General features: G+C 46.9%; 9 protein-coding genes across 9 annotated transcripts, besides 11 other annotated features; all 9 read right to left on the bottom strand.

Moving 5' to 3' along the window:
- On the bottom strand, positions 1-848 carry Tc00.1047053511671.149 (sodium/sulphate symporter, putative; the record flags this gene model as incomplete). The annotated part of the gene is made up of 1 exon (XM_808432.1): positions 1-848. A coding segment is annotated over one exon (848 nt), but the record flags the coding sequence as incomplete, so codon positions are not given.
- Positions 1-5,335: a sequence feature (heterozygous, non-Esmeraldo-like haplotype).
- Positions 1,078-1,113: a sequence feature (AT_rich).
- On the bottom strand, positions 1,538-3,196 carry Tc00.1047053511671.140 (uncharacterized protein; the record flags this gene model as incomplete). Its single annotated transcript, XM_808431.1, has 1 exon — positions 1,538-3,196. One exon carries the CDS (start codon positions 3,194-3,196, stop codon positions 1,538-1,540), a length of 1,659 nt encoding a protein of 552 aa, XP_813524.1.
- Positions 3,112-3,221: a sequence feature (T-rich).
- Positions 3,275-3,297: a microsatellite.
- Positions 3,435-3,477: a microsatellite.
- Positions 3,522-4,454, bottom strand: Tc00.1047053511671.130 (hypothetical protein, conserved; the record flags this gene model as incomplete). The annotated part of the gene is made up of 1 exon (XM_808430.1): positions 3,522-4,454. The coding sequence occupies one exon, from the start codon at positions 4,452-4,454 to the stop codon at positions 3,522-3,524; it is 933 nt and encodes a 310-aa protein (XP_813523.1).
- Positions 4,764-5,735, bottom strand: Tc00.1047053511671.120 (hypothetical protein, conserved; the record flags this gene model as incomplete). The annotated part of the gene is made up of 1 exon (XM_808429.1): positions 4,764-5,735. One exon carries the CDS (start codon positions 5,733-5,735, stop codon positions 4,764-4,766), a length of 972 nt encoding a protein of 323 aa, XP_813522.1.
- Positions 5,336-5,797: a sequence feature (areas merged during assembly that could not be assigned to a particular haplotype. This can correspond to areas where the two haplotypes were merged or to regions with more than two copies in the genome that were merged during assembly.).
- Positions 5,798-10,716: part of a sequence feature (heterozygous, non-Esmeraldo-like haplotype) that runs on past the window's edge.
- Positions 5,852-5,877: a microsatellite.
- Positions 6,549-7,058, bottom strand: Tc00.1047053511671.110 (hypothetical protein, conserved; the record flags this gene model as incomplete). The annotated part of the gene is made up of 1 exon (XM_808428.1): positions 6,549-7,058. One exon carries the CDS (start codon positions 7,056-7,058, stop codon positions 6,549-6,551), a length of 510 nt encoding a protein of 169 aa, XP_813521.1.
- Positions 6,915-6,991: a sequence feature (T-rich).
- Positions 7,179-7,835, bottom strand: Tc00.1047053511671.100 (hypothetical protein, conserved; the record flags this gene model as incomplete). The annotated part of the gene is made up of 1 exon (XM_808427.1): positions 7,179-7,835. One exon carries the CDS (start codon positions 7,833-7,835, stop codon positions 7,179-7,181), a length of 657 nt encoding a protein of 218 aa, XP_813520.1.
- On the bottom strand, positions 7,894-8,499 carry Tc00.1047053511671.90 (hypothetical protein, conserved; the record flags this gene model as incomplete). Its single annotated transcript, XM_808426.1, has 1 exon — positions 7,894-8,499. One exon carries the CDS (start codon positions 8,497-8,499, stop codon positions 7,894-7,896), a length of 606 nt encoding a protein of 201 aa, XP_813519.1.
- Positions 8,822-8,846: a microsatellite.
- Tc00.1047053511671.80 (protein kinase, putative) lies at positions 8,964-10,067 on the bottom strand (the record flags this gene model as incomplete). Its single annotated transcript, XM_808425.1, has 1 exon — positions 8,964-10,067. One exon carries the CDS (start codon positions 10,065-10,067, stop codon positions 8,964-8,966), a length of 1,104 nt encoding a protein of 367 aa, XP_813518.1.
- Positions 10,226-10,672, bottom strand: Tc00.1047053511671.70 (acetyltransferase, putative; the record flags this gene model as incomplete). Its single annotated transcript, XM_808424.1, has 1 exon — positions 10,226-10,672. One exon carries the CDS (start codon positions 10,670-10,672, stop codon positions 10,226-10,228), a length of 447 nt encoding a protein of 148 aa, XP_813517.1.
- Positions 10,696-10,716: part of a microsatellite that runs on past the window's edge.

The following is a 10,716-nucleotide window of genomic DNA, read 5'->3' as shown; positions in this document are numbered from 1 at the left end:
AGAGCCACACAGTTGTGTGCCGGTGGGTGTTCCGATAAGATGGGAGAAAACATTAGGAGACAAAACAAAGCAGCCGAAAGAAACACAAATTGCCACTTCGCATGATACGCCTGCTGCATTGCCACATTTTTATACTGATCCAGTGAATCTCCAAACTTGCGTTCATAATCTGAGTCTATATCCGCCATCAGAGAGCGCAGCCGAGGCATAAGCGTCACAAGACGGGAGCGATTGATTTCGGCTTCAATGGCAATTGTGAAATCCCCTTCACGACGTCGATGTTTCTTGAGTTTCTTTGCCGCCTTACGTACGGCCTCCAAGTTTAACTCCGCAAAGTGTTGCAGTTTGTGAGCACTCGAATGCCACTCCGCAAACTTGGCCCTTGGGGCGTGCTCGTCAAACGCCCGCTTATGGGAATCCCCGATGATCAGCAGGAAAAGGCTCTTGACGACAGAGGGAATGCATCCTCTTCTGCCCGGCTCGGGATCCACCGTGGAACTGGCCCTGGAGCTATCAAAAACCTCCGAATCCCCACTCCCATTGGTGGATCGTGTGTCCCGGTGTAAACGCTTCCGATAAAAGCGCAAAGTACGTATTGGGTTCATAACGGGCAGGTCCGGATCCTGCTCAAGTAACTCATCATGACTTTGCTGTAGCTCATCCAGTAGGTCCTGAAACAATCCCTCTGCCTTCTCCAACTCTTCTGTGACCATGGCAAAAAAATCACGGCTAAATTCAACGCCACTCAACTCCGAGTGGTAAATGAGTTGCTTCAGTGCCTTGTAGTTAACGTACGACTCCCGCCATTGCTCCACCATCTCCTCCTGAAACCGTTTTCCAAACTTCATTGTGGCAGCACCGTCCTATCAATTGCTTATATATTTCGTATCTTCTTTTTTCCTCCTCCTCTCTCTCTCTCTCTATATATATATATATCTGGCAATCCGCAAAAATTAGAGGGGAGGGGAAAAAAAAAAAAAGAAAAAATACAACTATTTTTGCTCCCTGTTGCTTCTCTAGACGTACGTATCCTGCATTTCAGGTGCAACGGGGTAAAACACAAGGAGTTAGAAGAAGAAAAAAAAAAAATAAATAATTGAAAATAAAATATAAGGAGTAGAGAAACTTCGGACCATTCCCAATGCATCCTGTGTAGGGCACACAAACAAATTGAGGCTTCACAAGGGAAAGGAAAAATAATAATATCGATAAAATGTCAATATATAAATATAAATGAAATTCCGTGCTGAGATAGCAAAGAGAGAAAAAAAAGAAGCAAAGAAAAAACAAAAAATTGTTCGTTGCAAACCATAAATAATTGCCTCCTCTTTGTTTTTGCGTTTTTGCGTGTGTGTATGCGTGTAGGGGTCCTTTTCAAGCGCCGTTAACGCCGTCGTTCCCAAGTGCTACAAAAAAGAAAACAAAAAAAAAAAACGCTCCCCCTCTCTTCCATCTCGTCAAAACATTTCGCTGCCACACGAGGCAGAAGTATACTACACACCCACTCGCTCCCGGATAATACAACAAGGAGCTCCCGTCAGCCGTCATCAGTAAAAGGCGGGGAAGAATACTCCAGACAGAGCGATGAGGCCCTCTGGCGTGGGTTGAGGATCATCTCCAGTGTCTTTTTCTCCTCGCGGAGACGAGAAAGATATATGACGGGTTTCCCAAGCACCAATTCAAACCATCTAAGCCATCGATTACGTTCCGAAAATCCACTGGTATGAAGTTCAATTGTTTCAGTGATGGCAAAGTCACTGTTGCCACGTGGCGCTGACACCACAACTCCCGAATGGAATTTACAGGACTTGCTCTGGCAGACACTCAAGATAGAGTCCCTGTGTGCCTCCGTGGCTTCTGTCGTCTGCTCAAGAAAAAACGTGTTACCAAAGTCTTCTTCCTCCACCACGACCCGCAGCTTCCTAGTCGGCACCTTTTGCTTGCGGATTCTTCGTACGCGCTGCGAGACGGTGGTTGGGCAAATGACGAGGTACTCCTCCTCCCCCTCCTCCAAATTCCCATTGCTCAAATGTGAACGATTTGTGATTTTCTTGTAAGCAAATCGTCGGGTCTCAAATTGATTATCCCCGAGGTCAATGCGAATAATGCCCCCACATGGAACGTCCTTGGGGTTGATGTTCCTCACCTCTTGCTTTCCATCAGCTTCCTCAGGACACGAAGAAAAAAGAAAAAAATCGATATAGCGCTCAATTACAGCAGGTGCTGGCTTCTGCTGCATCAGTCGCGTGCTTTCTTCTATGAGCCCCCTCACCTCTGGAGCGGTGAGAGAGACCTCGCTGCCTGTTCGAACGGAATCCAGCAGAAATGAAGCGTAAAACTCCTCGAGGCAGTGCAGCCACACATCACGTTCTCTTGACGACGCAAATTGCATTTCGACCCTTTGGAAATTATCCTTCGCCGGTGGAGAAGAAACGTGCGGTTCCTTGAAAACCAGCTGCAAGCCAACATCCCCATTTGGGCTGAATGACGAAGACGACGACGACGATGACAAGATCGCACCGTTCGACCCTTTTTTTTTCGTCCTCACAGTATTCTCTGCGGCATGAGAAGAATCAAATGCCCCCGGCTGCGTATTAAAGGTAAAAAAACCCTTTTCATGGAGAAAAAAGGTAGAGACATCCACCAACTTTGTGAGCGGATAGCTCAGTATGACATCACCAATTTCTTCAGCCGCTCCCCCAGCACGTGCTCGCCTCTGCGGGTACCGCACCACAAACGCCGCCGTGTGCTCTGATGTTTGCTCTATAGCGACGTACCGTTCCTCTGGAGATGGAATCACCACTTTGGAGACTAGACAAGAGGTTACGGAGCGGAACGACCGTCCTAAGGAAAATTTCTGAGGCTTCTTCGGTGAAGAATACGGCGAGGAAAGTTCTTGATCATTGTAGTTCCCGGTTTCAATGACACGTACGGCTGCATGTGCTTTCAGATGCCTGAGCTGCAGAAAAAGCATTGGGGGCTCCACGCTGCCCCGCTGTTGTCCTCCTATAAGCCGCAGTGGTGACGAGGGCGTTGCTTCAGGGTCCGAGCAGCCCAGCCTGAAAGATGAGTCCAAGGAAGCCATGCGGAGTTCCCCTCTTTTGTAGAGACAAAAAGACATAAAAATAATAACCATAAAAACGACAACAACGACAACAATAGGAAATAAAGGCAAGAAGAAAAAGAGAAGTATCATTAGAGAATAAAGAGAAATACCAAAAGACACTTTGCATGACAGGCTGCATAGAGCAGCGACAACTTCAAGTAAAAACAAAAAAACAAAAACAAAAACAAAAAAATAGCAGTCTCTCGTCCAGATGACAAGAATTTATTTTTCGCACCTCCTTATCCCTCAAATTTATAAGTACAATTCACTGACTACTGAAACAAGCCAAAAATGAATACCTTATAGTTAAATAAATATAAATGTAGATATAGTTAAATAAATAGATAGATAGATGGGGATATAGATAGATATATGACGTATGTTCCCTAACTACAGCATGCAAAAAGAGCAAACTTCACGTCTCAACCACAGAAGAAGCAGATGAACCCCCTCCATACGGATTGTGCCGCCATACAATGCCAAAAGATGTCGAATTGTAGGAGCGGGACAATACTGGGGAAGTGCCTAGTTTGGGGGAACCCGATAGTGACACCGTTCCAGCTGCCATCGGCCGAGTTAAAAAATTGCCGCTACATGAAAAGAATTGAACTGGACTGACACCTATAGAACAATCCGCTTCCGGCCCCAGTGTTAAAAGTTTGGTATTCGAACGCGGGGGTGAGTAGCAGGTGGTGAGGGCTCCAGTGGGGGACGGTTGTGTTGGCTGCGGTACCTCATCTCGATTATGGGGCTCGGATTTCTCATTTCTTCGCTTGTGTATTTCTGCGACAAGCTCGCGACACAAATGAACATAATTACACTCATGGCCAAAACGACAACAGGGGCCCGAGTAATGTAGACGACAGAGCGAGTCCACTGTCACCGTAACAGCGTTTGGCTCAGCCACTCCGCCCTCAGCAGCCTGCTTTTGAAGGAGGATTCTAAATCCTTTAGTCACAGCTATGTGCGCTAACGTTGTTCTCTGGAATTCCTCAGGGTCGTCGTTCCCAACTACAATAATTGCCAAATTAGTTGCGATACCTTCAGCGTCACTTCTCGCGCCATGAGTTGCACAACACGTCGGTTCCCGTAGCGCAGCCATGCGGAGCTGATTGACGACAGTGACGTCAGCATGCGCCTGGTAACAAGACATTCCTTGACGGCAGCGGCCCTCCATGTGAAGCCGACACAGGGACGGCACCCCTGGCCTGTGCATTGCGTGCGTATCACACATGGAAGCCTGTGGAACAAAGAGCATTCTGCTAAAAGGATCAATTACAGCAAAGGTTCCCAGTGGGGCATCCTCTGCGCTAAGAAGGTGCTTTGGGGCTCGGGGTCTTCTTCCCATAACCTCTCACCACAAGTTAAAAGCAGAAGTTCTGAGAGAAAAAAAAAACACGACTAAATATCGTATTTGATCATACATACTTCTGTATTTGCAAGTGTGCATGGATGTAAAAACGGCGGGGTAAAAAACAACAACAACAACAAAAAGCAAATAGGGGGGAAAAAAAAAGAATGAAGTTGAAGGAGTAACAACAACAATAAACTTTTATTTTACTTTTGCTTGCTGGGATATGTGCGGGGCCCTCAAATGGATTGAAAGAACAGTTTCTTCTCTGCCCATCAACCTTTTTTTTCCTTTTTTTTTTTGCCTCTAGGCCCTTTGCAGGATAACTTCGGTTCCAGCAGAACTAACGGCGAGATCATCGCCAACAAACACGGCAGATTTTACGGAGTCCTCGCGATGGCGAACGGGAAGTGTCGCTCGGGCCCCTTCAAATTTCAACGCACTTACGCACACAACGTGCCCATCCCCGGCGGGCACCACAATGGTGTCATTCCGGGACCACCCACAGCGCAAAAGAGTGCGCGACTCACCCTGCTGCACCTCGATGCGATGAAGCAGACGATCACTCGTATTGATTGCAAATGGCATGACATCCCACAAAACAAGCGAGTTGTCCATGCCGTAGGACACCATGCTGGTGGCACCCACGTTGAGGGCCACGCAATTCACAACGTCACTGTGCCCCTTGAGGCTGTAGAGGCTTCTCATCGTACGGGCATCAAAACAGCGAATATTCCCAAGGACGTCACCAACAAAAATTGAGTCACCCGAAGCCGCAATTGAAGTAATTGGCACGCGTAGATTAATTGTTGCGCCATTTTTCTTCTGTTTGAAATCGCCCAACACCAAAAAGCCGTCATCCCCACCAAAAACAATGGAAGTATCATTCGCCACCGTCACTGCATTTAAAACCGTCCAATTCATGGGTTTCCCACGACCAGAGAGCCGACAGAATGAATGCTCTCGCTGCCCCGTCTCAACATTCCATACGCCAACAGTACCATCGCCCTGAGCCGTGCAAAGACGTGTAAGGCGGAAAAAGCAGGCATCCACAATCGCAGGGCCATCTGTGGCGATTCTACTGACATGGGTTGGACCGCCATCATGGAGAGAAACATCATGCCTCCAAAACAGCCCTACACCCTCCACATCGCACGTGGCAAAAACACCGCTGCCGTCAGTGGCAATACCTAACACATCATTGTTGTGGCCAGACAGAAACCATGAATCTCCTCCATTAGCGCTTCCAGCAGGTTTTACTGCGAGCGACAAAGACATGCTTGCTTTTCTCCCTCTTCCTCTTCCTCTTGTTCTTTTTTTTTTCTTTTTTCAATTTTATGTGTACGTGGGGTGATTACATTAGATTTATCCAAATAACAACAACAGCAGCAGCCAATAATAATAATAATAATAATAATAACGGCTATGACAGCCAATGTCATGCGGATGTTTAGTCGAAAACGCAACAGCAAAAGGAAGCGTAATGCACCATTCGAGTAATTCATGCCGCACCCCGGGCGCAGACAAGCCGTGTGTGCCTCATATATATGACGCGGCAATAAAAAAGAGTACATTCCTTCGGAGTTCAACCCCATTTGACGATTCAATAAAAAAAAAAAAAAGAAAAACGACAGCGTCACCGGCACAGTCTGCACTGCCACATTTCTGGAACAACCTCCCCAATCGCCGCCCCTCACCGCCCCCCGGCAAACCCCACGGGGATCATGAGCCACAGCCAAACGGTGATCCACACAAAAAAAAACTTCTCCGAGAAAAAAAAAAGGTACACAAAAACAGGTGTGATTCTTGTTCCCAGCGCTGCCCTTAAGTGCTCTGCTGCATGGGAGAAATTGCCGTTACGTTCAGTTTTGATCCAAACCATCAACGTCAAGTAAACATCAAAAAGAGACAAAAGAACGGCTGATAAGTTCCACTGTTTAAAAACATGCAGAGCCGAACACATAAACTTTAATATTATAAGTGAGCTTCGTGTGGCAAGGTAGAGAACATCAGTGTGAGTACCTATTGTGTGTGTATTTCTGTGGGAGGGGGTAGAGCCCTCTTTTTTTCTTCCCCCTCCCTTGATTTTGTTTATTTCTCTCCGTAGGAATGTTCCCGCGTGTTTTTTTCCTCCAACTCAGCAAAGAATGGTTTCCTCTGATCTATATAGTCAATAAAGTTGCGCTGCAGAAACCTTTTCAACGCGGCTCCGCTCAGTTTTTCGCCCTCTGCCAAGAGCTCATTTTCCTCGTCGGACGCACACGACTCGGTGAAGGGGCACGCAACGGCCTCTTCACCCGCAGCCCCCTTTTCCTCCATGGCACACAAAGAATCATCTAAAATGCTGCTGGTCGCTCCCTTCTCATCATCACTGCGGCCCTGTGCCTTTGGAGGTGGAACCTCCTCCATCCGCGGCTTCTTTCTGGCTGGACCACCCATCTGACTGCACACAAAGGGGAGAAGAAAAAAAAAAAAAAGAGAGAAACTGAAGAAAAGAACAAAGTAAACAAGATAGCATGAGAAGAAAAAAAAAGTGCCGTCAGTGCAATAAGTTGAACATCCACCTCGCAGCTTCTCACGTCTCGTCATGAGAAGCCGCATTTTTTGTAGGGAGGCCTATGGCCATTCATACGCGCAGACACACACACACACACACAAAACTCTCTCTCTCTCTCTTTTGGCAGCATCCATATAAATCCTACATTTTGGCAGACCTGCAGTCTAATCATTGTGGCCGTGCGTATAGAGAGTCTTGTCCTTCTGAAAAATCCTCTCCGCCTTTGAAGTATTCGCAGGATTTGTTGCATAGCGATAAGGTTTCCAACGCGCCTTTGTTGTTACTTGCGGCCCCAAGAGCCCAACGTTGCAAAACAATCGCTTCACGGGGCGGTGGTGGTAGTTGCACAATTGAAACTTGTCTTCCATTAGGTGCCGCATGAGTACGTAAACGCCGTCCTTCTCCACACGGTCAAAAGGTCTAAAACGCGTGTCCCAAGGTTCTGTGCGCTTCGAGGCACTAAATTCCACGTACGCCCGGAGACTGTCGGCAAGGATGCGGTGCCTGTCAAGAAGAAACTCATCACGCCATTTTTGCGCCTTTTCATGAAACCCCTGACCAACTTTCGGACGCTTCTTTGGCTTCGCCCAATACCTGCGTTGTGTGAAGTTGCTAGAAAAAGCCGTGTGGCAGCCCCGCAGGTCCGCCCCGCTCACAAAGAGCCTATGAAATAATGGCATCTGACGTTTCCAAAGAAAGAAAACAATAAAACCAACAAGTGAAGAAAAGGAGGGAAAAATGAAATTGGATTTGGCAGATACCGAATGACAAACATCATTCTCATTAGAAGCTGGGGAAGTATGCAAATAATAACAATACATTGCAACCCCCCGGAGAACACAGAGGGAAAGGAAACAGCACCACCACTAAGAAGGGAAATTATGTGCATTGACCGCGGACCTTGGAGTCCAAGAGTTTTTCAAGCTTCGCGAGTTGGTGTTTCAGGTTGTCAATCTCCTGGCGAAGCTCGTTCATTTCACCAGGAGTTTTCATATGTTCTGGGATGTCGGAATTCGCTCCTCTTTCAGCCACCACTTCGTAGCGTTTCATTGCTCTGGAAAGCCTGGCCTCTTCCGCGGCGTTGGACGCCTTCTGACGCATGTACTGTTCCCGCACTGCCTCCTTGAGCACCTCGCACTCCTCTCTTTTCTTCAGCTCCTCCTCCGTGGGGGCTAAGGCAGCCTTCATAGGGTCCTCTGGCAATGGCAGCCTGCTAAAGAGGCTTTCCGCCATCAAATCGAGCTTTCGGCGTTGTGCGGCGTCGGCTTCCGGGCTCTCGAGGTGGTCCAATTCACTTTGCCCAATGCAATTTCGCAGCGCCTCCCCAATGCCTCCCTGCCTTCGACGCTCCTCCTCCTTCAGCTCCTCCTGAAGCGTCCTCATGAGTTCATGCGGCACGGTTCCCGTTCCGAGAACACTACCAAACCCTGACAAGCGCCGAAGTCCCCTCGGGAACAGCGCAAGGCCAAACCACCGACGGCACATCCCTCAGAACAAATGTTGCGGAAAGCCACGGAGTGGCTGGAAAAAATCAAAAAACAGCATCGCACAGAAAAAAAAAGAAAAAAAGTTTGCACGACCACTCTTCAGGCCAAAAGAGCATCCTTAACACAAACCGCTGCCCATTGAGAATAATAATAATAATAATGAGAAACAGTTATTTATACACATATAATCCCCAAATAAACCTTTTTATTTGCACCATCTCCCTCTTATCGCTCCGCGCACAAAAAAAGAGAAGACTCCTCCCAGTGGTGCCCAAAAGAATCGGCAAAAAATAACAACAGAAAATAATACCTGCAAGTCAAATAATAATAATAATAATAATAATAGAGAGGGGAGAGAAAAACAAAATGAGTAGAAAAAAAAAAAAGAAAAAAACGACGCCACGTCTCCCAACCCCGACCTTCACAGAAATGAGGCGTTAGACGGAATATATATGTATTTCATCAAGAGATCGGAGAGCACCTGGTGGGATCATCAACCCTCTGAAAAAGTTGTTTGCCATTATTTGTAGCTGTGATGCAATATCCCTCCAGTGGATATAGAACGCGGTACCACGTCGACTCCTCATTCTTCAGATGCTCACAGCTCACAAATATATGATCGCCATATGCAAATTCTCCAATTCGTTCAGCCTTCAACGATGGTTGAGACCGAACGTTAACACTGGAATGCGGCCGACAGACAAAGAGACAACTTGTTCCCTTAAGACGAGGGGGTTGCCATGGCCATGAGCAAAGCACTGGAGCAAAAATGGGAAGTGCAAGTAGTTCCCTTGCTGTGGGCCGTTTGGTACGACTCTTAGTTAGCATCTTCATTACCAAATCTCCAAGTTCCTCAGAGTAACAGCCTTCCCTCAGTCGACATGGATGCACTGCTCGTATCTTTCCAAGATATTCACAGACTTCTTCCACACTGGTTGCTGGAAATGGAAGCTCATTTGTCATCAGTCGATAGAAAGCCACGCCCATGCTCCAAACATCTGTCTTCCTGGTATACTCCAAACCAGACACGACCTCTGGAGAGAAGTACAGTGGTGTTCCCAAACTTGTAACAGAGACTTCATCTGTAAATTGAAGGGCTTTACTTAGGCCAAAATCACCAATCTTTACAATACCAGTGGAACGCTGCAACAAGAGATTTTGTAGCTTAATGTCCCGGTGAATGAGGTGCTTCAGATGAACATGGTCAAGCCCCAGCAACAACTGTGCAAACATCGAAATCAGTTGAGGCTCCGAAAAAGGAAAGGCGAGGCCAAGGTAATCCTCCAGGTCCCCTCCGTCACAGTACTCTAGCAGCATGTAGCATCGATTATCCAATGGTTCAATCCATGCTCTATGGCATCGAACGACATGGTCGCTCGTAGTCAACAGCATGTTTTTTGCCTCTACAAGGACAAGATCGTTACTTTTCGCCGACTTTGAGCACTTGAGGACAAATAAAGACTTAAGCCTGATGTGTTCCACCAGGAACGCATCCCCAAAGGCCCCACTTCCCAGAAGCTTGATTACACGGTATTGGCCATCAATAATATATCCTTGCTGCTGCATGGTTGCTATTCTTTAAAAGAAAAAAATTGAAGCGTTTATTCTCAGCCAAATATACTAAGTGACAAGAATAACACAAAAGTGCATCCATATATAAGCCAAAACCAATATTCACTCCAATCAAAAATGTAAATAGAACACATAAACTAAAAATAATAACCCTACAGGTCAAGCCTCATCTGTCTTTCACGAGCCTCAAACCCCAACTTTTTATAAAACTCTATCGCTGCCTCTGCACAATCAAGAATAACTTTATAGCAGCCCCGTGAACGGGCAATATTGCAAAGGTCACCAATGAGAGCCTGCCCAAGCTTTTTGCCTCGATATGAGGGATCAACAACGACATCTTCAATGTGTCCCACAGATTTTCCACCGCGCGAAAATTTGGGTTCAACAAACAGAGATGCAGTCCCTACGACGCGCCTTGTTGGTCTGTGAATAAAAACCCTTGTTACCATGCCGGCTTGACGACGTGCCTCGGCAATTGCCCGCAGCGCAGATGTAGTCACAGCCGGTGCATCAGTCAGGTGCCTGAGAAGATCTAAAAGACTCGGTACATCCCCCTCTTCAAGTTCCCTTAATTCCAGTTCACCCAATTCATCCGACATGCCCAAATGTTATTCCTTGAGCCAAAAAAAAAAAAAAAAAAAAA

Source organism: Trypanosoma cruzi, genomic scaffold (genome assembly GCF_000209065.1).
Source record: "Trypanosoma cruzi strain CL Brener 1047053517153 genomic scaffold, whole genome shotgun sequence".
Lineage (NCBI taxonomy): Eukaryota > Euglenozoa > Kinetoplastea > Trypanosomatida > Trypanosomatidae > Trypanosoma > Trypanosoma cruzi.
This window is presented reverse-complemented; position numbering and strand designations above follow the sequence as displayed.